Below are 22742 nucleotides of genomic sequence, written 5' to 3' on the forward strand. Positions count from 1 at the left end.
GGATCGGTTCACTATGCTTGCCTCACCACACCTTACTACAGTGAAAAAACACCGCCATGGTATTAAAAATTCCTCGCTGCCACGTTGTGGGAAAAAGACGCCTCGCTGCCGCATCACCACCATGTTATTAAAAACACCTCTAAACTCTCCAATCTCCTTTGAAAGCTCCACAATTACACCATGTGATACAATAAATTTACTTCGTATCACTCTAACATCAAATTTATCCTGGAATCCATACATTACGCAAATAGCTAAGTCTGCCTCCAAGAAATTAGGAGTCCTGTTCAGATGTCGAAGATTCTTCTCCTCTGAACAGTTGCTCCAACTATATAAAGGATCCTTGTGTCGAGTACTGCTCTCACATCTGGGGAGGTTCCAGCTCCATATACTTACTGGACAGAATTGAATCCAAAGTTATTCGGCTTGTCAACTCCACCAATGTGACCTCAAAACTTAACCCGCTTAAATTACGCCGCAAAGTAGGCTCTCTTTTCTACAGATATTACTTTAGTTTCTGCTCGCAAGAACTTGCTGCTTATGTACCTCCACCATTAGCGAAACCAAGGAATACTCGATAAGCCACGACATCACATGATCATTGTGTGGCCATTGGCAACTCAAGGGTGGGCCGTTACGATGTTTATTTCTTCCTCCACTGCCAAACTCTGGAAATCTTTACCTTCTCATGTCTTCCCAAACACTTATGTTCTTCCCCTTTTCAAAAAAAGATTAAAAAAAATATTTTATTTATTTATTATTGTGGTATTTCCACCATGGGCTTCTGCTTGTTGTTTCAGAATTTTCTTGTATGTTGTTAATGCAAATAAATAATAAAACGCTGAATATGTAGAGCTTGTATGAAGCACCCTAAAATATAACAAGATACATGAGAAGCATCTCCAATATAAATGCCGGTCTCGCATCCAAATGTTGTTTAGCTTTGTTAATTTTAGCATGCGGCGTATTAATGTACCTACCATTTATTTCATTGGCTGGATTGCATTATAATTCCTCTTGATGCACTTGTTTTTCAGAATGTACAAATACTTCAATAAAGTCTTGTAATGACTGCTTGAAGAGAGTTTCTGTGAGTAATTTTTTTTTCCCCTTCGTAATCACTTAACCTATTATCTACCTATATAAAATGCAACGTGTATTTGTCTGTCTGCTCGATTGGTGCTGAATATAAATGGGTTTAAGGTTCATGGAGGGACATGGACATGCACTTCAAGGATTAATAGACGATAGATATGAATCAACTCGGTAAATTAATGTTGCATGGATAAATCCACTTGGTATGTGAGTTTTTTGAACCTGGGATCCAGTTTCGTGAACTGTGTTGATGATGCTCGTGATTGGTTAACATTTGTTGGTGATGTAATGATCATAAGATTAGTAATTGCAGCATAGAGTGCAAGAGGTCATTTCGATTTTTTTTTGTTTTTCAGTGTCTGTGGTGTGACGCCACAACGGAGTGCATGGATTACCCAAAAGGACACGTGCTTCCATACAGCAACGAGTGTGCATTATCGGAGGCACGCTGGGGTGTTTGTGGAGGTAACATAAAATTGATCGTCTTTTATGAAGTTTTACCATTTTATGTTGATATAAGCACTATTCTTGATATTGTTTGGTGAGGGGGAATGTAAACATTAAGTTTTTCAACAACTGTGGGTAGTAATTTGTGATCTTGCCATGAAAATCCATGTGATCTTTGGAACAGGTGTGTATCTACCCTCAGGAGAGCCAGAAAACAACATCTTTCTAATCTCAAGTCTGAACTCTCAAACCTCTTTCCCTCCTCCAAATCCTGGTGGCGTCTCATCAAATCTGTTTCTGGTGTATGTTCCCCCTCCATCCTCTCCCTTACCTCAAATGGCCGCACTGCTGATACCGCACATGAAAAGGGGTGAATGCTTAAACTCGGTGATTGCATCGAAATATTGTGTCCGAAACCTATCGCTTTCTGTACCCACCTTACCCAGTCGCACCCAACGATCACTGGACTATGTGTCCTTTTATTCTGACAAGGTGGAGAGCTTGCTGTCAAACCTTGACTCAGACTCTGAAACCGATCCAGACGGCATCATCCCACGTGTCCTAAAAACCTGCTCCTCTGCTCTTGCTCACCCTCTGTCCTATTCACCCTCTCATTTGCTCAAGGCCATCTTCCATCTGCTTGGAAATCAGCAAACATTACTGCTCTGCATAAAAAGGTACAAAAACATATCCCTGCAACTACAGACCAATCAGCCTTTTCCCACTCAGCAAGGTTATTGAATGCATCGTCGCTTCAGACATTAAATCCTTCCTCTTCACCAATGGCTTGATTTATGATTATCAATTTGGTTTCAGACCAGGTCACTTGACCCTGGATATGCTGCTTCTGCTCTCCCAACAAAGGAGGTACTCAATGCCGGACATGAAATCAGAGCCACGTCGCTGGACATATCGTGTGCTTTTGACGCATTGTGGCATCCAAGGCCATCTCCACTCATGGCTCGCAGACTTCCTCTCCTGTCGCAACCAACGTGTGGCCCAACATAGAGTTCTTTCATCCCCTCTTCCTGACCAGGCTGGAGTTCCTCAAGGCAGAGTTCTGGGTCCTGTTCTTTTTCTGGTTTTCATCAATGATCTCTCTGACTCTCTGGAAAATCCTCTTTATCTCTTTGCTGATGACTCCACCCTTTGTCATCCCTCAGACCGGCATGCCACAGCTTCTTTGCTCTCTGCAGATCTGGATAAAATCACAAACTGGTCCAACACATGGAACATGTCTTTCAATCCTGACAAATCTCACACTCTCACTTTGTCTCTCCGAAAGGACTGTTTAGAACCCCACCCCCCCACCCTCATCTACTTTCTCAACAATCCTCTGGAAAAGTCCTTTCTTTCAAGCTTCTGCATCTCACTATCTGCCATGATCTTTCCTGGGAAAGTCACATTTAAAACCTGGCTTCCAAAGCCAGTCGCTGATTGAGAATCCTCCATCATGCAAAGTACTTCCTCGAACCATCTCAGCTCCTGACCACATACAAAGTTTTTGTCTGCAGCCCGATGAAGTACTGCTCTCCCTTCCGGGCAGGTGCTCCTGTCTCTCACCTTTCTTGGCTTCACGCTGTGGAAACCAAGGCATTTAGGATCATTGGTATCTCCTGCGATGAGGCTGAGTCTTTGGGCCTCTCACTCTCTCACCGCAGAGAGTTTGGTGGTCTTTCTGTCTTCCATCGTGTCCTCTCCGGTCTCGCCCCCCCACTCTGTCTGCAATATGTCCCCACCATATTTCCGCAGGGCACTCGAGGTCGGTCAACAACCCCCCTTCTGGTAAAACTACCAAAATCACGAATCGCTGCTCACTTTCACTCTTCCATTCCTCTTTTTTTTCCGCCTTCGGAATAAACTCCCACACTCTGTTCAATCCCATTCTTCCCTCTAGGCCTTCAAAACAGATGTTCACCACCACATCTTATCTTCCTCCATCCAAAACCTCAATCTTTTATACCCTCGTTAATCCACACCAAACCCATCTCCTTCAAATTCCTTGCTTTCCTTCCAGAATGTCCCTGTAATGTCCATCTTTTATGTCCCATCCCTCTCCCTTCCACAGATCTCCTAATGTCGCTGTTCCCCACTGTTTTGTCCTTCCCTCTCCCGCCCCGCTTGTCTCATGCCCCCCTTGCTGTGCGTTTTGTGTTTGCTCTCATGCGAACCTCGACCATGTGTACAAAATATAAAAGTAAATAAAACTTTTGCACATCAATATAATGATGGGTTCATGAACTTTTGCTTGAAGGACTAATTATCTTGTGTATACAATATGATTTTAAGAGAATGTTTTGATATTGATGGAGTAGTTATGAGCATTCCAAGTGATTAATAAAACAGGTTACAAACTTAACTGTTCAGATGACATCTGCTACATAGGTGCCCTAACGATGAAACTCGTGCTATGCCCTCCATGAAACAACCAAGAAATACCCTCAATAGCTTTTACCATAAAAAAATTTCTTCACATGCATGTCCCACCTCCGCAATTGATCTTTAAACCGTTACCGACCAACCTAAGCAGTAAAAAATGTTTTACTCTTAAAATAGTAGATTTGGCAAAACTATTGTTGGTTATGTGATCTGAAGTTTGTGCAGAGCACAAAAATAATTGCTTTTTTTTGTTGTTGTGAGTTTTACTTTTTTTTTTGTTGAACAAAATCACCAAATGAAGATGTGGGAAGAAAATTTTGATGATTGAGATGCCAAAAAATGTAAATGATTTGGCCATTGTTTTTGAGCAAGCAACTATCAGGAATTTTTCCTTGAATTCCAAATAAAGAATATAAATTTTAAAAAAGTTATACAATAGTTGGTCGATTGCTATTTTGTTGTTTAACAGCATTATTAATCCCACCTTGTGGGGACAGCCGGCGAAATATTTTCGCCGAATTATTTCGGAATTGGCTGACCTGGCTTAAATGTTTGACCAAGTACGTTCGAACGGGAATTTGGAATTTGTTAAGGGTGCTGGCTTTGGCTCACCTACTCTTTGTGAATGACAATGTGAGACCTATAATTTCCATCAGCTAATGCTGGAAGATGGGACGCCCAATTTAACACGTATGGAGGGATGGCACACACACACACATTGATGTATCACCATGCATGTGAAACACCAGGACGACAGTATCGGGATTCTAACCCAGGCTAGAGAGCTCAGAAGCGAGTGTGCGTACCTCTAGACTATCCTGCAAGCCTTTTGTTGTATATAGGATTGCATATCTATCCAGACAGATATTGTTCACAACAGCGAGACTTTCTCATGGATGAATAGTGCTGTATCCCTCCTGAAGAATTCCACAGACTGGTAGATTCTATGCCACGGCGCATACAGGCCGAACTGGCCACGCGTGGTAGCCCAACGGGCTATTAAGTCACTTCACATTGGTGTTTCCAATTTTTTTTCCTTTGTCCACAACCTGTACATACGTAGTCATTTACGCTAGATTATATCTAAATTAGAGGGAGCCATATTGATAAATTAACCAGCTGCCCTGAGCCAAATGCACCAAATCAATTTATATTTTCCTAGATTATCATAAATAACTCGAGCCCTATTTTGACTTTTTATGTGCTCTCAAAATCTATTGCAACCACATAATATAATGATTAAGTGTTAGCAACTGTAATGTTTCTTAACTCTTCCCTCGAAGGTTGATGTAGGTTTTGTTTTCACCGGTCTCTGTGTCTGTCTGTCTGAGTAGGATCTCAAAAAGTTATGGATAGATTCGGACAAAATTTGATGGACAGGTGGGGAGTGCCACTAGGAAGAATTGATTCAATTTTGGTGAAATACGATAATTATTTAATTTTTAACTGATTCTTCACCATTGAGAGATGGGGCCAAAAACGATGTATAGCATGATGTTTCAAAAAGTTGTGGATGAGTTGGATCGGTGACAAGAACAAGCCGAATTAATTTTGGTCAAGATCCAGATCCAGATCTGACCTATCAGTGGGGTATAAAATGTAAACTGTTCAGTCTGGCGGGGGTATGTGGTCTATCGAGTGTCGTTCGAGTTTTGATGCTATTTTTTTATTTGGAGGGGTAGGGTAGAAACACTGATTTATATCTGTCATTATTGCTTGCTTATCATCTTGGTGGTGATGGAGCACAATGTACCATTTATTGAACATTTACTTGGTAGAAAGTCCTGCCCCCACCACCCCTCCAATATAATTTGCCTTCTAACTTTCAACCCATTACAAGTTTATCTAAAAACAATATTGTACACGGCTCCTTCCCAATTCCATATCCAGGCGATGCATGATGTCATCGCCGGGCACCGAAGGAAGGGAGTACTCAATTTTTACTCCATTTATTTGTTTTCTTTATTTCTTGTTTGTCCGGGCGATATCTCAGCCATCCTTTGATCAAGGAAGCTGAAATTTGGGGACAAAAGTGAAGGTGTGCTTTGAAAAAAACGGTATTTTAATTTTTTTATTCATCGAATAATTACTTCATTACTATCGATTTATTATATACTTATTTTCTTTCTCATCCTGGCAATATATCAGGCATCTTTTGAGCTAGAAAGCTGATGTTTGAACATGACAGTGACCAATTGATTTGGCTATAAAGAGTTTTTTTGATTTATTAATTGATCAATTAATTATTCATTTTTCGATGAGTTACTTGATTTTCAATAAGTTGCAGATTTGGATGAAATGGTGGTGGTTTTGGTAAGCTATTAGCCGATTGATTAAGAAATGAATTATTTTATGATTACTATGTATTTATTTTAACTATGCAATTAATCAATCAAGTATTGTACACTGCTCCCTCCCAATTCTGTCTCCATCTGCTACACAGTGACATCGCCGGGTGCCGAACGCGACCTGGTAATGTCGCATGCTGGAGGATTTGTTATTTATTTATTTATTTATTTGGCACAGGAGCAGTGTACTTTGAATGTACCTCTATTTGTTTAGTTTTTTTTTTTTTTTTTTTGCCCAACATTAAAAAAAAAGTCTTTAACTGACAAACCATGAATGACACAATTCATTATTTGAACAGGCAGTAAATAAAACTGGTTGAAGGATGGCTTTCTGGTTAGCATACTTGCCATTGAGCTGTCATTATCTCGGTTTGATCCCCAACATTATCAGCAATTGACATAGTATTAAAAAGTACCATAGATTTATGAATAGGTTTGTAAGTTTTGTTATAGATTTGAATGATGGGAGCAAACTTGTATGTGTGGGACTACACCACACAAAGGTGTAGTCCAACATGACCTTTAGACCCTGTTTAAAAAAAAAACAACTTGTAGAAATCTGAATTGGTGTTTGAACAGTCTGTAATTAACAAAGTGAACAACTCGTTCATTTAAAATGCACTTCAAAATTCTGTATTGTAGACTAGTGTGAACCCCCAAACTTAGTGTAGTGGATAGTAGAAAAATCGTGCAAATTATGATACAAGCATCAAATTTGACATTTCTGTTCTGCAGGGCTTTCTGATCAAATCTGCCTGATTGGCCTTTTGAAAAATTAAAAAAATTTGAAGTCACAGCTGGCTGAAATTCTTGAAGTGCAAGTGAACATCCCAGACAGAGAAGCAAGGGGAGATGCAGTCATCATTGATGGCTCAGCACTTATCAATGCCCTACCTCCACACACTTCAAACATATTTGATGACTATGCTAAAGAAGACATCATCCCAAAGGTGGAATCCTATGGTGCCAGGTACGAGAGGGTGGACGTAGTGTTTGATGTGTACAAGAAGTCAAGTCTGAAGTCCGAGGCAAGGTCGAAAAGGGGGCAAGGAATCAGAAGAAGAGTGACAGGAACCAGTAAGACCCCAAGTAACTGGAGAAGCTTTCTTCGAGATGACAGCAACAAGACTGAGCTGTTTCACTTCCTTGCGGAAAAGATGTGTGAAGCACAGACGACAAGCACAGTCATTGTCACAAAAGGAGAAGATGACATTAGCAACACAAGGAAGTCACTGGATGCTGTGTCTCCATGTTGTCATGAAGAAGCTGACACTCGAATATTTGTACACACCAGGGATGCAACGACGGATGGTAGCAAGTCCATTATCATTAAGGCTAATGACACGGACGTACTAGTCATAGCAATATCTGTACTGCCATCCTTACAGAAACTAGGTCTTGAGAACATGTGGATTGCCTTTGGCCAAGGAGCCAATGCGTGATGGATTCCAGTCCATGAGGTAGTTTCTGCAATAGAGCCTGAGAAAGCTAGAGGGATCCCATACTTCCATGCCTTCACTGGATGTGACGTTGTGTCTGCCTTCTGCGGTAAAGGGAAGAAAACTGCATGGCAGACTTGGAATGTCTTTGATGATGTTTCTGAAACATTCACCAATCTCAGCCAGCATCCAACATTGATTCGTGATCTTGACTTTTTTGAAGTTTTTTTTTTTTTTTTTTTTTTTCAAAATTTGGATTTTCAAATGGCCAATCAGGCAGATTTGATTAGAATCCCCTTGAGAACAAATGTGCCAAATTTGATGCTTGTATCATCATTTGCACGATTCCTCTCAAAAAATTGCTGCTGTCTGCCCCACTACTACATTGAACAACATAATGTTGAAGTTTAACTTTGAATTGCAAATCAACAAGGCATTCATGTGGTTAAAACCAAAAAAAATAGAAAATGTCCATCTTTTATACAATAAAAATCGAAAACAATAAAAAAACGAAGTTCATTATATCTCAGAGACTATGAGTCAGATATACATGAAACTGGTATGGTAGGTTCATGGTATGTCCTAGTTATGTGTGAGAAAGAACCATTGCTGTGGACCCCTCCGTTGCCTAGCAACGGTCAAAAAACCTCTAAATGTGGGGGTATTTTAACGAAAAAAACAATCTGCAGCATTAACTCTTGAAGCTAGAATCATGAATTTTCTTGTGCTTAATCCTCAGGTCATTCCCCATTGAACGGGCCCATCGCGTCAGGTTATATTGGGTAGTCGACTACCCATGTCTGCCTACCGGCTTGTCTGTCTGTCTGTCCAGAGCATAACTCCGTGGACTTTGAACCGATCTTGATGAAACTTGGTTATGTGTTCGATATCAATGTCTAGTTGTGTTTTCCTGGATGAGGGCATGCTCCGCCAATTGTGGGCGGAGCCACGCCCAAAAATAGCCATTTTTATGGGTAGTCGGATTAAAAATATATCTTCTCCTAGGGAATTGACTGAATGGGATGGGTTCTTCGGTATTTGAATAGCAAAATGAATTATCTAAAACTTGTTGTTGTCCGATTTTTCATTTCGTTACAAGGTCAAAAACTTAGAAAATTGCGAATTTTGACATAAAAGTCATACGACCGCCCAAACTTTGAGAGCTTGGATGACAATATTTTTATGCATAATCTTGAGGTCATTCCCCACCCTAAAGTATTGAAACCATTTTGCTCTATCTTGAACGCCTTGCCCGTGGCGCCCCCTTCAAGTATGTTTTTACGCTGATTTCATCAAAGTATGGATAATTATCCGAGGAGTGCGAAATGCCATATAGCCTATATGACGTTATATTGTTCCTGGAATGTTCCAGAGGAAGTTTTGCACCAAAGGTCATAATCCTTGACCTTTGACCTTTAAAGGCCACAAAGGTCAAATTTTTAAAGTTGTGGGAATCGAACCGGGTTTTCGATCTTCTTTGACGAACTAACTCCAATTAGCTATAGCTCGTATCCTGTTTCCTTATTTTAATGTCCACAACATTGTTTTGTGACCTTTAAAGGTTATGCATAGGTCACATTTGGAAAGTTGTTGAACAAAACCGGGTTTTCGACATTTTTCAGCTAATAACCTGTCACCCATACCACATCATGTTGATCATTTTTATAACTTGGTCGAAAATTAACACATTGTCTCATCCTTGACTTCTGAAACAATCTACATCGTCAAACACCGCTCGTGAACCATTGTTGTCTTCAGACTTGTTTTAATGGTGATCATCATGGAAAATAAAGCAAGTGGCTGATATATTTTTTTTATTATTATTATTTTTTTAATTATCTGATGCGAATGTGTCTCCCACTGTTACATTTGATCTTGATTAAAGGTTTCCAGAGAGAAAAAAGATCAGATGCTTCTAACTCGAGTAATGATTTTCAAAGTGCACGTGATCTTTGACCTATTGAACACAAAATTGAATCGTTTGATCTTTGTATCACAGTCCGTACTTGTGCCAAACTTTGTTTAAATCCCTTCTCTGGTTCGCAAATTATAGTGTTAACAAAAATCTGCTGCGCACGCACACACCCACATACCCCAAAAACATTATGCCTTCAGCTAAGGAGGCTTAGGAGGCACCTTCAAAAAAGAAAATTCCTGTGAAAATCAAATGACATTTCAAATCAAGCGACTTCATAATTATTTGACAATGAGCAAATACCACCCATCCCCTCACTAATGGAGAGAGTTGGGTGGGGGAAGGGAAGGCAGACATACTGTCTGATTCATACTGTCTCATCAAAATGATTCTGTATAGAATAACAGTGAAGATGGAAATAAAATAATGTGCGAAATCCATTTTCTACTGGTCATACTATAAATACCACCAAAAGACAAACACCACCTGGACACGTCCGAAGCCAAGCAGTCCAGAGAAAAACACTGCCCGGACGCATCCGGAGTCTCGCTGTCCAGAGACAAACTCCAATCCGGATATTTGGGAGAGAGAGAGGGAGAGGGACTATTGGGAGGGGGTAAAGCAAGGATGGGACAAAGAGAGGGGTTGGAGTAGGGGAGTTAGAGAGAATATGTTATGCTTTACACACACACGCACACACGCGCGCTTTCCGATATTGGCAATTTTTCAGGAATCGGCAGGTTGCAGTCAGTGTGCGAACCGAATACAGTACAAACTGTATACAACCCAAAAACCTTAAGTAGCTTCACCGAAAAACGCCGTTACATTGATATAGACCTTTCAGGGATATGTTCACAAACATTAATCTTTATAAACGGCTGCGTGTGACGGGTGGAAAAAAAATTGTCTGTCATTTAGAAATACAGCAAACTGCTTAGAAAGCGGGTGTTATTTCACAACTCGCTCAGGATGACTGAGCACAAACCACTCGCTCTGAATGACGTGGTGCGGCAAAAGCATCCACAGTGAGTGAACGATTCGCTCAGAATGACATAGCGTGGTACCGCTATCGACAATGGCACTCGGCAAGTGGCTTAAGCACTCAAATTAAATGGTTGATAAGGAATGGCTGGCCAGGCTGTGGCTGCATGCCATATAGTATCCCTTTAACTTTAAAGCCAGTCTTCACCGTGCCCACAGCAGTTAAAGAAATTAAATGAATTCATTCAAACAATGACTTTATACATGAAAGAGTTGCTATTTGATGTGAAGCAAAGCTTAATCGCCTGTGAGGTAGACATTGCAGATGATCCACTGTGTTGCCTGCTCGTCTGTGCACTTGTCAGGTGGTGCATTGGTTTGCAGTCTGCGCAAACGTTATGGCTTCATTTTGAAGCATCCATTTTTCACCGGATTTGCTTTGGTTCCCTGTGAAGCACCTTGTGAAACCTCCAAAAACAGAGACACAGATCTGGTAGATGCTATGCATGGGTGGTCCCTCTGGGGGACAGGGCACAATGTCAAGCAGTGAATGCATTAAATCTTATAGCTCAATGAAGCTGGTTAATTTTGTCACATTCTTCAATTTTTTGTTCACTCAATATTATTCTCCAAACAGGAAAAGAAGAGTTTAATGCTTTTTAAATTTCACATTTTCTTGTGTATATATTGTTTAAAGTAAATAGGTATATCTGCTTAGTTATAACACGTTTCTTCAAATTATCAAATTTCACTCCAGATTGACACTTACTTAGTCCGGATGATATCCGATCTTCAAAGCCGAAATAATATTTCCATGATATACTTTAATTAGTCCGTGAGAGGAGATCGTGGAAAATTGCATCATATATTAATGCATTAAGTCGCTCTAAGCTCCAAAATTGAAAAGCTATAGCACTTACAAAAGTGATGTACCCAGTAATTTGTAGCTATGATGAAGAGGCATTCTATAATAGCAGTGAGGAAAGTGGAAAAAAAACACCAAAAAAAAAACTATCGTTAAAAATTGTTGTGGCCTCTTCCAAGTCAAGGCATTCTTGAGCAGGCCAAAAAAACGTGGCGGCTTCAGACACCAGGGAGGTTAACTCAGATACGCCTTCAGACCCCATAAGGAGCGGTGACCGAGGATGCACCTGATAAAGGATATAATTAAATAAGGCAGTTAATAATCCCCAAAAGGGGTGTTTTAATTAACCCAAACATCCAATTTTCAGTCATGCACTTCCTTGGAGTTTTCTTAGTGTGCATGCAAAGTTTCAGGCTGCTAGTTTTCATGGTTTTGGAGTTATGGAGGAGACACCCACACACACTGACACACACACTCTGACATTTATTAGTACAGAAGTAAAATGCTAATTTGCAACATTTATTTATATGCAATGCAGTCCTCTCCATCCAATGATCACTTGTACTTTTGCAACCTCTGGGATACTGGTCGTAATTGTTTAACTGATTTCCCAGCAGTATAAAAGCATTTCAATGAACCGTTTTAAATGGCATGTGTCCATTTTGCAAAAAATGCACTCGTATTCTGCACCATTTAAGACAAAACAACTTGTGAATAATACTGTCAAGCTTTCAAAAGGCTTTGTCATGGTAATTTACACGTCTCCCTTCATCTTGCCAATTATTAATTATTGATAGTACTGGACTTTCATTCATTGTTTTCTAAATTTGTGAATTGTTTTTCCAGTTACCTTTCAGATACTCATCATAATAATGGCAGTGGTAGCTGGAATTCTCCTTATAGCCCTCATTATCTGCTGCTGCTGTTGCTGCCGTTGCTGCTGCCGTGTAAAAGACAGGTAAGATTAACTTCAATGGTTGTGAAGAAGAAAAGAAAAATCTGTAATTCAATTATCATTAAATAATTTAAAATAGAGGTGTGGGTAATTGACCCAGAACTATGTGACATTTCCCCGAAAATCGAATTGAACATTTAAATGGCTGTCTCGGCTGTTTGTTTTTTAAACTGTGAGATGCCCATTTTAAAGTGTAACATTTTTTTTTTAGAAATGCCATGTGCTGGTTTTCTGACACATGTGTATCGTTGATGCAGTGATAGTAATAATGCCTACCTGTTCCATCTTCATGTTCCTCCTGCATGAATATTTAATTTTGTCAGATTACATTTGATTGGTGCATGAAAAACCTCCAAAGATTTGTAATGGCTCCAGAACAAAATACATCTATGTGATTAAGCAACCTCACTGATGAGGTTGAACAACCCTCACTCACTGATCAACCTTTGTGAAAAACATGGAATTGCATACGAGCTTCAGCACAAATTTTTTTCTTGAATTAGTAAGTACTGAACCAGACTCGGTGGTGTTGTTTGAAGATCAACATTTAAAGAGCAGGTTGCGGGTCACCAAACATGTTCTGAAAATTTATCAATATGATTATATGTGCATTAAATAGTTTGATGAAAACTATTGTGGTTGCCTAACTATTGGGAAAATTAAGGAAATTTAACTCCGAAGTTGTTATTTCTCGAGGCCGTTGAAAAAAAAAGCCACGTGCCCATATATGGATGTTGACGTCATGTTCTCCAAAAAAAGCGGAAGCTCACTCGCTCATTGATGAAGTGTCCAGTTGAGTGAGCCGTTCTTTTGCTTTTTTTGAGCTTGCAACTGTCTGTATTATCCTTTTTTATTTTGAATTATTGTAGAACAAAGTTATTTGGATATTTGTACATCATGCCTCGTACGCGTGTCGTCATGTTTTGCGAAAATAGCTGGAAAACGGGTAATCGCTCACACCGATTCCCGAAGGAATCAAACATTCGCCGGCAGTGGATAAGATTTGTACAAACAAAACGGGCGAATTTTCCCCTAAAGAAAACGTGTAAAGAGGGCCCTTTGGATACACGTCATTTGTGGTGACCATTTCACAGCCAAGGATTACGAAGGCATAGACACATCTGATCACCACTCTGTGAATATGAGTTGTTGGTTGACAAGTTCTCGAGATACTGCTCTGTCACATAATCAATTGTTGAGTTTAAGTGAGAAAAACCTTGAAATGTATTCTTAAAGAGTACATGGAAAAACACATAAATAAACTTTCTGAAAAACACAAGCATGAAAAAATTTCTCAACAAATCAACTTATTGTTGATTTAAATTACTTTTTTAACAGCATCAGCAAATTGGGCTATTTCATTTCAATTGTAAACAAGAGCTCAAGTGAGCACAATATACTCCCGAACAAGGTTTACACAGAATTGTGCTACTACATATAAAACAGCATCCTGGTTGCCATGGCAACCACTTTAGATGACGAAAGTATGTCGCGACACACTGTCACCACAGTCTGTACCTATGTACCAAATATGAAACGTGAAAGTTGAAAACTTTGGGAGTTAGAGTGCGGACAGGAACGGACGGATGACTGGTATCATATAATATGCCCCAATCTATATATATATATATATATATATATATATATATATATATATATATATATATATATATATATATATATATATATATATATATATATATATATATATATATATATTGGGCGTATAACAATTTTCCACTTTTTTTCTAAATTTGGTTGAATATTTTCCAATGAGGCTAAACATGTTTTGGTATTTATATGCCACAAGTCTCTTGAAAGTTGTGGTTTGTTCTAACTGTTCACTTTCGCTGGGGTCAAGCTCAGCTGTCAGAAAGACTTCAACGCCAAGGCTACGGTGTATAATACATTTGAGTCCATTATTGATTCATTCTATTTCTGAATCTTGAGTGACTAGAGGGTTAAAAATTATTATATCAAGTCACAGACGAATCAAATTTTACATTATTTTATGCATTGAACAAGAAAATGAAAATCTACAAACCAATCTGTCTGGTGGAGTCTGTCAGTGTAAACTTCCGGACAGTCAGTCCTGCCACTTGTACACGAAATAGGCTGTTTTCTGGCATTTGCAAGTGGCTCAAATTTATATGGTTCAGGGCCAGAAACTCCATAGTATAATTTCCCATCATTCTCCGACTCGTCCTTGGCAATATCGGAATGAAAACACTCAATTTCATCGCCGCTGAAATCACACTCTGATTCGCATCTCGCCATTGTTTACACGCTGTTTCCAAATGTTCATGAAGTTTTCGGAGAACGTGACATCATAGCATCTTCGATAACTTCCGGTCTTTTTCGATCACTGACAAAAGTTTTGACTTAAAAGTTAATTTTAGCATATTTTGAGTTTCAAATGTAAGAAAATAAATACCCAACGATTTATTATTAATGTGCTTACAACCTTTGAATCACGCGGTCATCAGCGTCCCAAAATCTGCTCTTTAAAAGAATAGACAAACAATGACAAACAAACAATGCTGGGACAAACTGTTTGTCTTTAAAAGACAAACAATGCTGGGAAGGTCATGACAAACCACCCTTGCCAAAACAACTGCTTCGACAGTACCAACGCTCTGGAAAGAGTATGGTAACCGGCAAGGTAACTGCAGCTCAAAACCTTCCACTTATCTTGTGCCTGAATTTTTTGGCATGTCTAAATCCTTTGTTCGGGCTTTATAGATTTGTGCGACCTAACTTCATCCATAAATATTTTGGGTATCATCTGTGAACTGTAATTGAACACCATTTTTAATGATGGTTTGATATTTTCAGGTTCAGTATAATGTATATAATAGGCTTTATCATACTGCATTAAAAGTTTACAATAACTTATTTCCAGAAAGAAATGACCATTGTATATTGTTTCCTTGTAATATATATATATATATATATATATATATATATATATATATATATATATATATATATATATATATATATATATATATATATATATATGTATATGTGTTGTTGTTGGTACATAAAACAATTGGTTCATTTTATCTGTATTATTATTTGTGCCAATGCTCTCTAACTTTCTCATTGTGTTGCAGTGTTGATCTGCACAAGCCCAATAAGAATAAAGAGGAGAAGCTGAATATGAAGGATACAAAGTAAAGATTATTGTCTTCGAATACCCCCCCCCACCCACCCAATTTATCTTCCTTTTTTTTGTTTTGTTTACATGGAAAAGCTAGAGCATCTTTCTTCATTTGTTGTCCAAAATTGTATATTTAAGCATTTTATCTTTCACTTTGCAATGTTCTGTGCTGTTAAAGTTTTCTTTCATTCTTTAATTCTTTTATTTTTGCCTTTTCTTGCTGTAGTAGCAGAGTATATACCCACCCTCTGGGTGCGTAGAGTTTGCACATTACTTGTGGGAAAAAAGTATAGTCTGTGTTTTTTGTAAGAAGACTATAGATATTTGTGGGGTGTTCATCTAAAAAGTCGAAAGTGTCCATTTCAATAGTAGGAAGGGTCTACAGGGTCAAAAGCCTTCAATGGCCAAGGGTCTAGTGAGCAGTCTTAAGCTGTCTAACATATCTCAAGGGTGTTAGGGTCCAAATGGGCTTGGTGGTCTCTACAGTGTTGGTTTTCACGTGTCCAATGTAACATTTTATCGGGTTCTAACGTGTCTAAAGGATGTAAATGTCTATCTTAAAGGCTCTTCAAAGGTCGAAGGGGTTTCAGCAGTCGAAAGGTTGAAAATGTACATTTGAATTGGTATGTAATTAATAGACGTAGTCATGGTGCAACTGACGTTCAAACTGTCTCTTAATTACAGACTGCCATGTGGGTCAACTGAGGCTCCACTCGTCGCTTCAAATTATCTTTGTCTATATGGTTTATTTTATTACCTCCACCACCGAAGATGAAGGAGGTTATATTTTCGCCCCTTTCTGTCCGTTTGTCTCTTTGTTTGTGTGCAGGATGTCTCAAAAAGTTGTGGACGGACTTGGACGAAACTTGGTGGACATGTTGGGTGTGTGACAAGGAAGAATTTATTCATTTTTGGGGAAGAATCTGGATCCGATTTTTTTTTTTTTTTTTTTTTTTTTTTTTAGTGATTCTTCACCATTGAGAGATGGGGCCAAAAACAATATATAGCATGATATTTACCCTCACCAAAGGAGGGTATTACATTTGGGTCTGTTTGTCCGCACAGAACTTTCGTGTTTCTCTCCGCAACCGCTTGTTGGATTGAGAGGAAATTTTCACCATCGGTGCAACTACTCGTGTAGAATGTTTTAATGATGATGTCATAGGTCACATGGTGTGGCAGCCATATTGGAAAAACAGAAAAACTTTGGACCTCTGTATCATTGAAACTTGGCACATAGCAAGTACTCCTCATGGGAATAAGTGATTTGTTTTTTTTTCATGACATCATAGGTGCCCTCGTTATGATATCATAATTGCATCTGCAGAACACCACATCCGATCAGTATGAAAATTTTTGAGGGTCATCTCGGGATAAAATGGTCAACAAAAAACAAACAAACATAACGTCATTAGTCACGTGATTTGGCAGCCATATTGTTTAAAAAATAAAATAAAAAATCTTCCATGAAGTGGCTGAACAGATCAAGGCGAAGCTTTACATGTTTGACCGACCACCTGTCCATGAGGAAGAAAAAGTTCACATATGATGTCATTGGTCACATGGTTTGGCAGCCATATTGAATTTACCCTAAAATCTATAAAAAAAAATCTTCTCCAGAACGGCTGGACAAATCGAGGGGAAACTTCACACAAGTGTTCCCCAAGCCATGGGTGTACAAGTGTGTTTAGGAATAATTGATCGGACACATGGTTTGGCAGCCATATTGGATTGAAGAAAATATTAAATAATGTTTTCTCTGGAATCGCTTAATCAATCGATGTGAAACTTCACATTTATGATCTCGTAGAGATGGGGAAAATAAATGTTTTAAATTTCAACTTGATCAGACACATGGTTTGGCAGCCATATTGGATTTAGCCTCAAACCTATATATATATATTTCCAGCAATCTGTGTGTGTGTGTCTGTCTGTATGCGACCGCCGTTTCTCGACGACCGCCGGTCCGATCTGATTGAAACTTGCCAGGAATATTGCCGGGGCCGCACCGATGTGCCTTTTCAAGGTTTGATATTAATTGGACGAGCGGTTCCCAAGTTACGGCCATTTATCTGTCAACCAATGACAGGACACTGTGCTATGACATCACGAATGACGTCACAATTAGTTTATTTTTTGCACGATTGACGTCACAATTCTTCTTCTTTGTTTGGTATGACGTCACAATCGACGCTGGGGACCTTAGTATGTGCCTTTTCAAGGTTTGATATTAATCGGACAAGCGGTTCCCAAGTTACGGCCATTTATCTGTCAACCAATGACAAGACACGGTGCTATGACGTCACGAATGATGTCACAATTAATGTTTATTTATTTTTGCACGATTGACGTCACAATTCTTCTTCTTCTTCGTTTGGTATGACGTCACAATTGACGCTGGGGACAATTGACGCTGGGAAAAATGTGCCTTTTCAAGGTTTGATATTGTTCTTCATCCGTTTCAGCTGTTTCCCAAGGTTTGAAAGCTGTTTTTTCCCAAGGTTTGAATTAATTGTTCAAATAATTAATCCCAAGGTTTGGGGGAGTGAGAGAAGGGATGAGAGAGAGGGGGCATCACAATTTGAGAGGAGGGGGTGTGAGAGAGAGGAGGGGCGAGACTAGGGGGGAGAGAGGGGATGAGAGAGAGAGGGGGGGGGTCACAATTCTTCTTCTTCGTTTGATATGATGTCACAATTGATGCTGGGGACCTGAGTTTCCCAGGTGTTTCCCAAGTTATGGCCATTTATGATACGGTTGATCCGATCTAATTGAAATAATGCCCCAATCCAGTCATCTTTTACGAGAGTGAAGGAACGAAGCTGCACCTACGGGCCCGCACTAGTATATATATCAAATACACCACTTAAAAGAAGTCCTGGCAAGGATCTGCAATCTCTGATTGCTCTTTTTCTTGTTCAATAATGTATTTGGCCCAATATGTTCTCATGGATCAGGCATTGCGTGGCAGAGGTATGCGCTCAACGAGTGCCATTCTCGTTCTCATCTGACATTGAGGCTCTGAAGAGCAATTTGGTGAAGGGTATGTTATGACAGTGGGGCTCTTGGACAACTCTTGGACCCAATAAGTGAGGGAATAAATGAACAGGAAAGGAGGTAGAAGGAACATAGTAACCTGAAAGTAAGAGGGTTGATTTAGGAAGGGTTTATGGGGCAATATAGATTTTGGGTAAGTATGAGGAAAGCACTTTGCATGGAAGTATGTACAAGCAAGCTCCTTGATGAGAACTTGAGTGTATACTTATACTTGACCATCATCCAAATGAAGGTTGAATATGGAAGTTAACTAAAAAGTTGGTAGAGGGAATAAAGAACATGGATGTGATCAGATGTGAAAGGGGCATATGGGATTGGAGGGCGGCTCAAGTCTACCCTTTATTTTCACATAATAAAAGTGATGGTCGTACATCTTCACACGAATACTGTATATTCATTATGGCCATGCTAGCAATATAACTCAATAAATCACCAATTTTACAATTGCTGAGTATTTTTGGAAAATGTGTGGAACATTGTCAATTTTGATAAACGTTAAAATCTCACTTTTGAGATAAATCTGTGTATTCAATTTATATCTATTTGTTTGAATATTTTGCCTCAATCCTGTGTTTTACCGATGTTTCATTTGTCTTTCTCCTGTCACAGGAAAAATGAGCGTTCAGTTATGCGTGAGGAAATGAGGAAGAAGTATGGTAAGCTGCATGGAAGTATTGTGATGCTTGCACTAGATTAGAGCATTGCAGGCATTTCTAAATTTTTAATGGCAAAAGTAAAACAAAAACGATTTATTTGTGAATTTAAAATGTGGGTAACCATAATGCTTTCTGATGTTGTGTTGGCAGCGAAGGTTGTGTCATTTTGCATGCCTTCCTTTGGGAAGATGTTAAGACTGATTATCCTATGGTATCCATTGCAAGAAGTGAGACTTTGTCACTAAAATTGCAATCTTTTCCCTACACCTTTTGTATCCAGATTTTAGTTTATTTATCTTACATGGTCTAAGGCTCGTGGAGGAGCTGCACACAAACGTGCAGATGAATGCATGAGACAATACTCGACTTGACTTCATACAAACAGCCGCTGAGCATTGGGGAAGCGACATAACTTTTGAGAGCACTCCGGGTACTGGAAACACCATCTTTATGATGTTGCTTCACTCTCCATACTCAGTGGAGAAACTGAGAAATTTTCTCCCCACCTATGAGGTTTATCCATGCTCTATCCTTTTTAAATGTGAAGCGGAAAGCAAGGAAGCGGTACGTACCATTTAAAAAATCTTTGGTATGACTCAGCCAGGGACAGAATCAAACTGTCAAATTACTAGCCACATTCTGGTAATAAAGTGGAAAAAGCATTGTGATATGTTTTATCAATAGACACTCCATTTCATTAACACAAACTATGTTTCCACAGGCCTTGGAAATGACAACCCATATGAAAAATTTAACTGATGGTGAAATCCACTGGACTGTTAATTCCAAGATTCACAATTGTATTGTATAAAGGTTTTATGGCTTCTTTTGAAATCTCAAACTTTCTGAATTCTGTTATGACCATTTAATCGTGCACTTTGGGTATTGTATTGCTTCCATTGTAATGTTGAAAATTCTTCGGAACAGAACGAAAGATGCTGTCATGGTATCATTAAAATTGTGTGGTGCACACCATAGGTGCTCCTTCTGAAGTTTAAATTTAATTTTTCTTACCTCATCATTTGATAAATTCCCTCAATTTTTTTTTAAGAACATATAGGGGTTTAGTAGGGATATAATATGATATTTTGGTCAATACTGCGCAAGGGTATTTAATAGCAGTAATTGGTGGGGGAAAAAAAAAAAACAGGATTACTTCTGATTGTACTTTCTGGAATACTTGGGAAAATATTTCTGAAGCTAATCATAAGCAGGGAGTCTTGAATTAATTTAAAATCTTGTGAATGCAGAGAAATTTTCATTGGTGTAGTCAAGCAAAAAGTTGGATAAAGAGTAGAACATGTAAGAAAGGAAGCTTTGATTTGCGAACTTTCACATTCCCAACTCTACTGATATTCCATGATTCCACTTAATCTGAGGCCATTTCCAAATGCTTTTGATGTGATGCTAAAACGATTTGCATTGTACTCTGTTTGCCTTTTATGTGGAAGGTATAATCCGGCTGCTCTAACATATTGAACATGTGCAATAAAGTTTACTGTTTTGCACTCTTGAAAAGGAATCCCACATGACGCGACGGCTTTACACATAAGCTGATTAAAATAAAATCAAATTTTATTTAACAGGTGTGAAAACGCTTTTGAAATCTATACCACTTGCTCTTATAAATCGCAAGCAAATTGACACGTTTCCAGTGAACATAACCAAGTCACTATTCCTCGGGGTTGAACTGTGACAGGTTTGGGGTACAAAGTGAAGTGAAATGTTGGAGCTCTTCCAGCTTTTGGGTGAGCACTTCATCCCGCTCCCCCATGCTCACACTTTTCCCATCCACCATTGGGAAAATGCATGTGCGGGGCACCGGTAGCAACGAACTACCTGAAGGAATGGTGGAGATAGGAGGGCAGGAACTCAGAGAAAAGTCAAAGGAAGTAGTACTTCATTTGTTTTGTTTAAGAAGATTCATGGATAACTTGCAAAATAAATATGGTATGTAAGTGGAATTTGTAAAAAAGACAGACAACAAATCATGCAAATCAAAAGACAAACAGGAAAATGGGGACGTGCAAACTTATGTACAGGGAAATAAGAAATAAATAAAACCTAACCCACACTCATTGCCACAGATTACTCGTACAAACATTTAAATATCAGGTGAGGACTTTCCTTTGACTATGTGTGGTGTAGAAACAGGATGCCCTGCAACCCATTTTGGAAGCCAGGAGCGGGACGATGAGAGCTAGCTATGAAGTAAGCCAACGAAGAGCACCAACGATGACCAGCCTGAACACCATGAACCAGCCTTCATGACCCTCTCTCAAGGTGGTTCTCCTGCACACTGGGAGCTCTCGTGTCCTTTTTCTCCTCTTGGCCCTTCTTCCCGGGCTCAATACTCCCTGCTCCTTCACATTCCATTCCTTCTCTGTCCCGGAAGGAGTCCTCTTTGAGGCCATCATGCCCATGTGGGGCAGCCCCAATAAAAACAAATTAATTTTGTTTCTGGTCCCTATAGTGCATTATGATGGCATGGCTGGCACACACTGGCCAGAAAGATTGTGACAGACTTTCCGCACACGTGTGCCTTTTGTGATGGGAAATCCTCACCTTGCCCTGCTTACAAACAAGAGGTGTTTACGCATACCATTGTTTACCCTGGCTATCCTGTCAATAAATTACATCAGCGTCACGTGTAACAAATGACTTTGCTCTGAGATGTCCCTGCTACATGGTAATCTAACCTACTTGAAACACACAGCTCATGTTGCACTTACCACAGTCTAGCTATAGATTCCCCCTCTCCTTCCACACAACACAATCATTGATTGCTGCCTTTATCTACCACATGTTTAAATCTTGTGATGCATTTGATGTACTTTGTGATACATGTACACATGTAACTTAATGTAATCCAAAGCTACTCGGCTGTACCATGTCGTGCTGAGACTGCAATCTCATACAAAAGGATAGCAATCAATGCATCTTCTTGTAGTGTTGTGTTCCGCAGGCTCAGCTTGGCATGTGCACATGACAGAGAAATTCTGCACCCAACCACAGGACAAATCAGGTTCACATTTTTGTATGGCAGTGCTTGTATATTTAAAAAGCCAGCAATCAATCATGGAATTTACTGTGTTGTGTTAATAATATCAATTGGCACAAACTTGCAATTCAATGTCTTGTGTTAATTGTGATTCCTAAAATGGAAGAGAAATCAAATTTGCAGATGTGTGCATATATTCTCCTTGATGCTCTAGCAGGCAGCACGGCACTATGTGGTATTTCCATCTGAGCAATGTGTCCACAGTGCTGTGATGCTAACTTCAAATTCTAATTCGTGTTGCTTTGTTTTGGGTTTGTAAAGGTATAATATTTGCTAATGTACTTTTCCTACAAGTAATATATGTACAGTGTGAAAGTTCCTCCATGAGGCTTGGAAAACAAAAATTGAATCCAGTTGAGTTAAAAAAAAAAAAAGTCATTGGTG

General features: G+C 39.2%; 2 protein-coding genes across 6 annotated transcripts in view; one reads left to right on the forward strand and one right to left on the reverse strand.

Annotated features, from left to right (window-relative positions):
- LOC147013822 (pituitary tumor-transforming gene 1 protein-interacting protein-like) overlaps positions 1-20815 on the forward strand; it is a 39529-nt gene extending 18714 nt beyond the window's left edge. The window contains exons 2-7 of the mRNA XM_085851085.1: positions 1038-1090; positions 1452-1560; positions 12316-12427; positions 15541-15600; positions 19251-19297; positions 20019-20815. Coding sequence (XP_085707211.1) covers positions 1038-1090; positions 1452-1560; positions 12316-12427; positions 15541-15600; positions 19251-19297; positions 20019-20056 — 419 coding nt within the window. The 3' untranslated portion in view covers positions 20057-20815. The remainder of the gene's footprint in view (positions 1-1037; positions 1091-1451; positions 1561-12315; positions 12428-15540; positions 15601-19250; positions 19298-20018) is intronic.
- A 39-nt stretch (positions 20816-20854) lies between these two features.
- The window catches only part of MCMDC2 (minichromosome maintenance domain containing 2), a 73056-nt gene continuing 71168 nt past the window's right edge, over positions 20855-22742 (reverse strand). For 4 of the 5 annotated variants that reach the window (XM_085851081.1, XM_085851082.1, XM_085851080.1 and 1 more), the window contains 2 exons: positions 22187-22296; positions 20855-21136 (listed from right to left, as the gene is read on the reverse strand). In XM_085851081.1, coding sequence (XP_085707207.1) covers positions 20970-21136; positions 22187-22296 — 277 coding nt within the window. In that variant the 3' untranslated portion in view covers positions 20855-20969. The remainder of the gene's footprint in view (positions 21137-22186; positions 22297-22742) is intronic. The other variant, XM_085851083.1, reaches the window with a different exon arrangement.

The sequence above is a fragment of the Eptatretus burgeri genome, chromosome 13, assembly GCF_056783735.1.
Source record: "Eptatretus burgeri isolate ZD-2024b chromosome 13, Ebu_testis_v1, whole genome shotgun sequence".
Taxonomy (NCBI): Eukaryota; Metazoa; Chordata; class Myxini; order Myxiniformes; family Myxinidae; genus Eptatretus; species Eptatretus burgeri.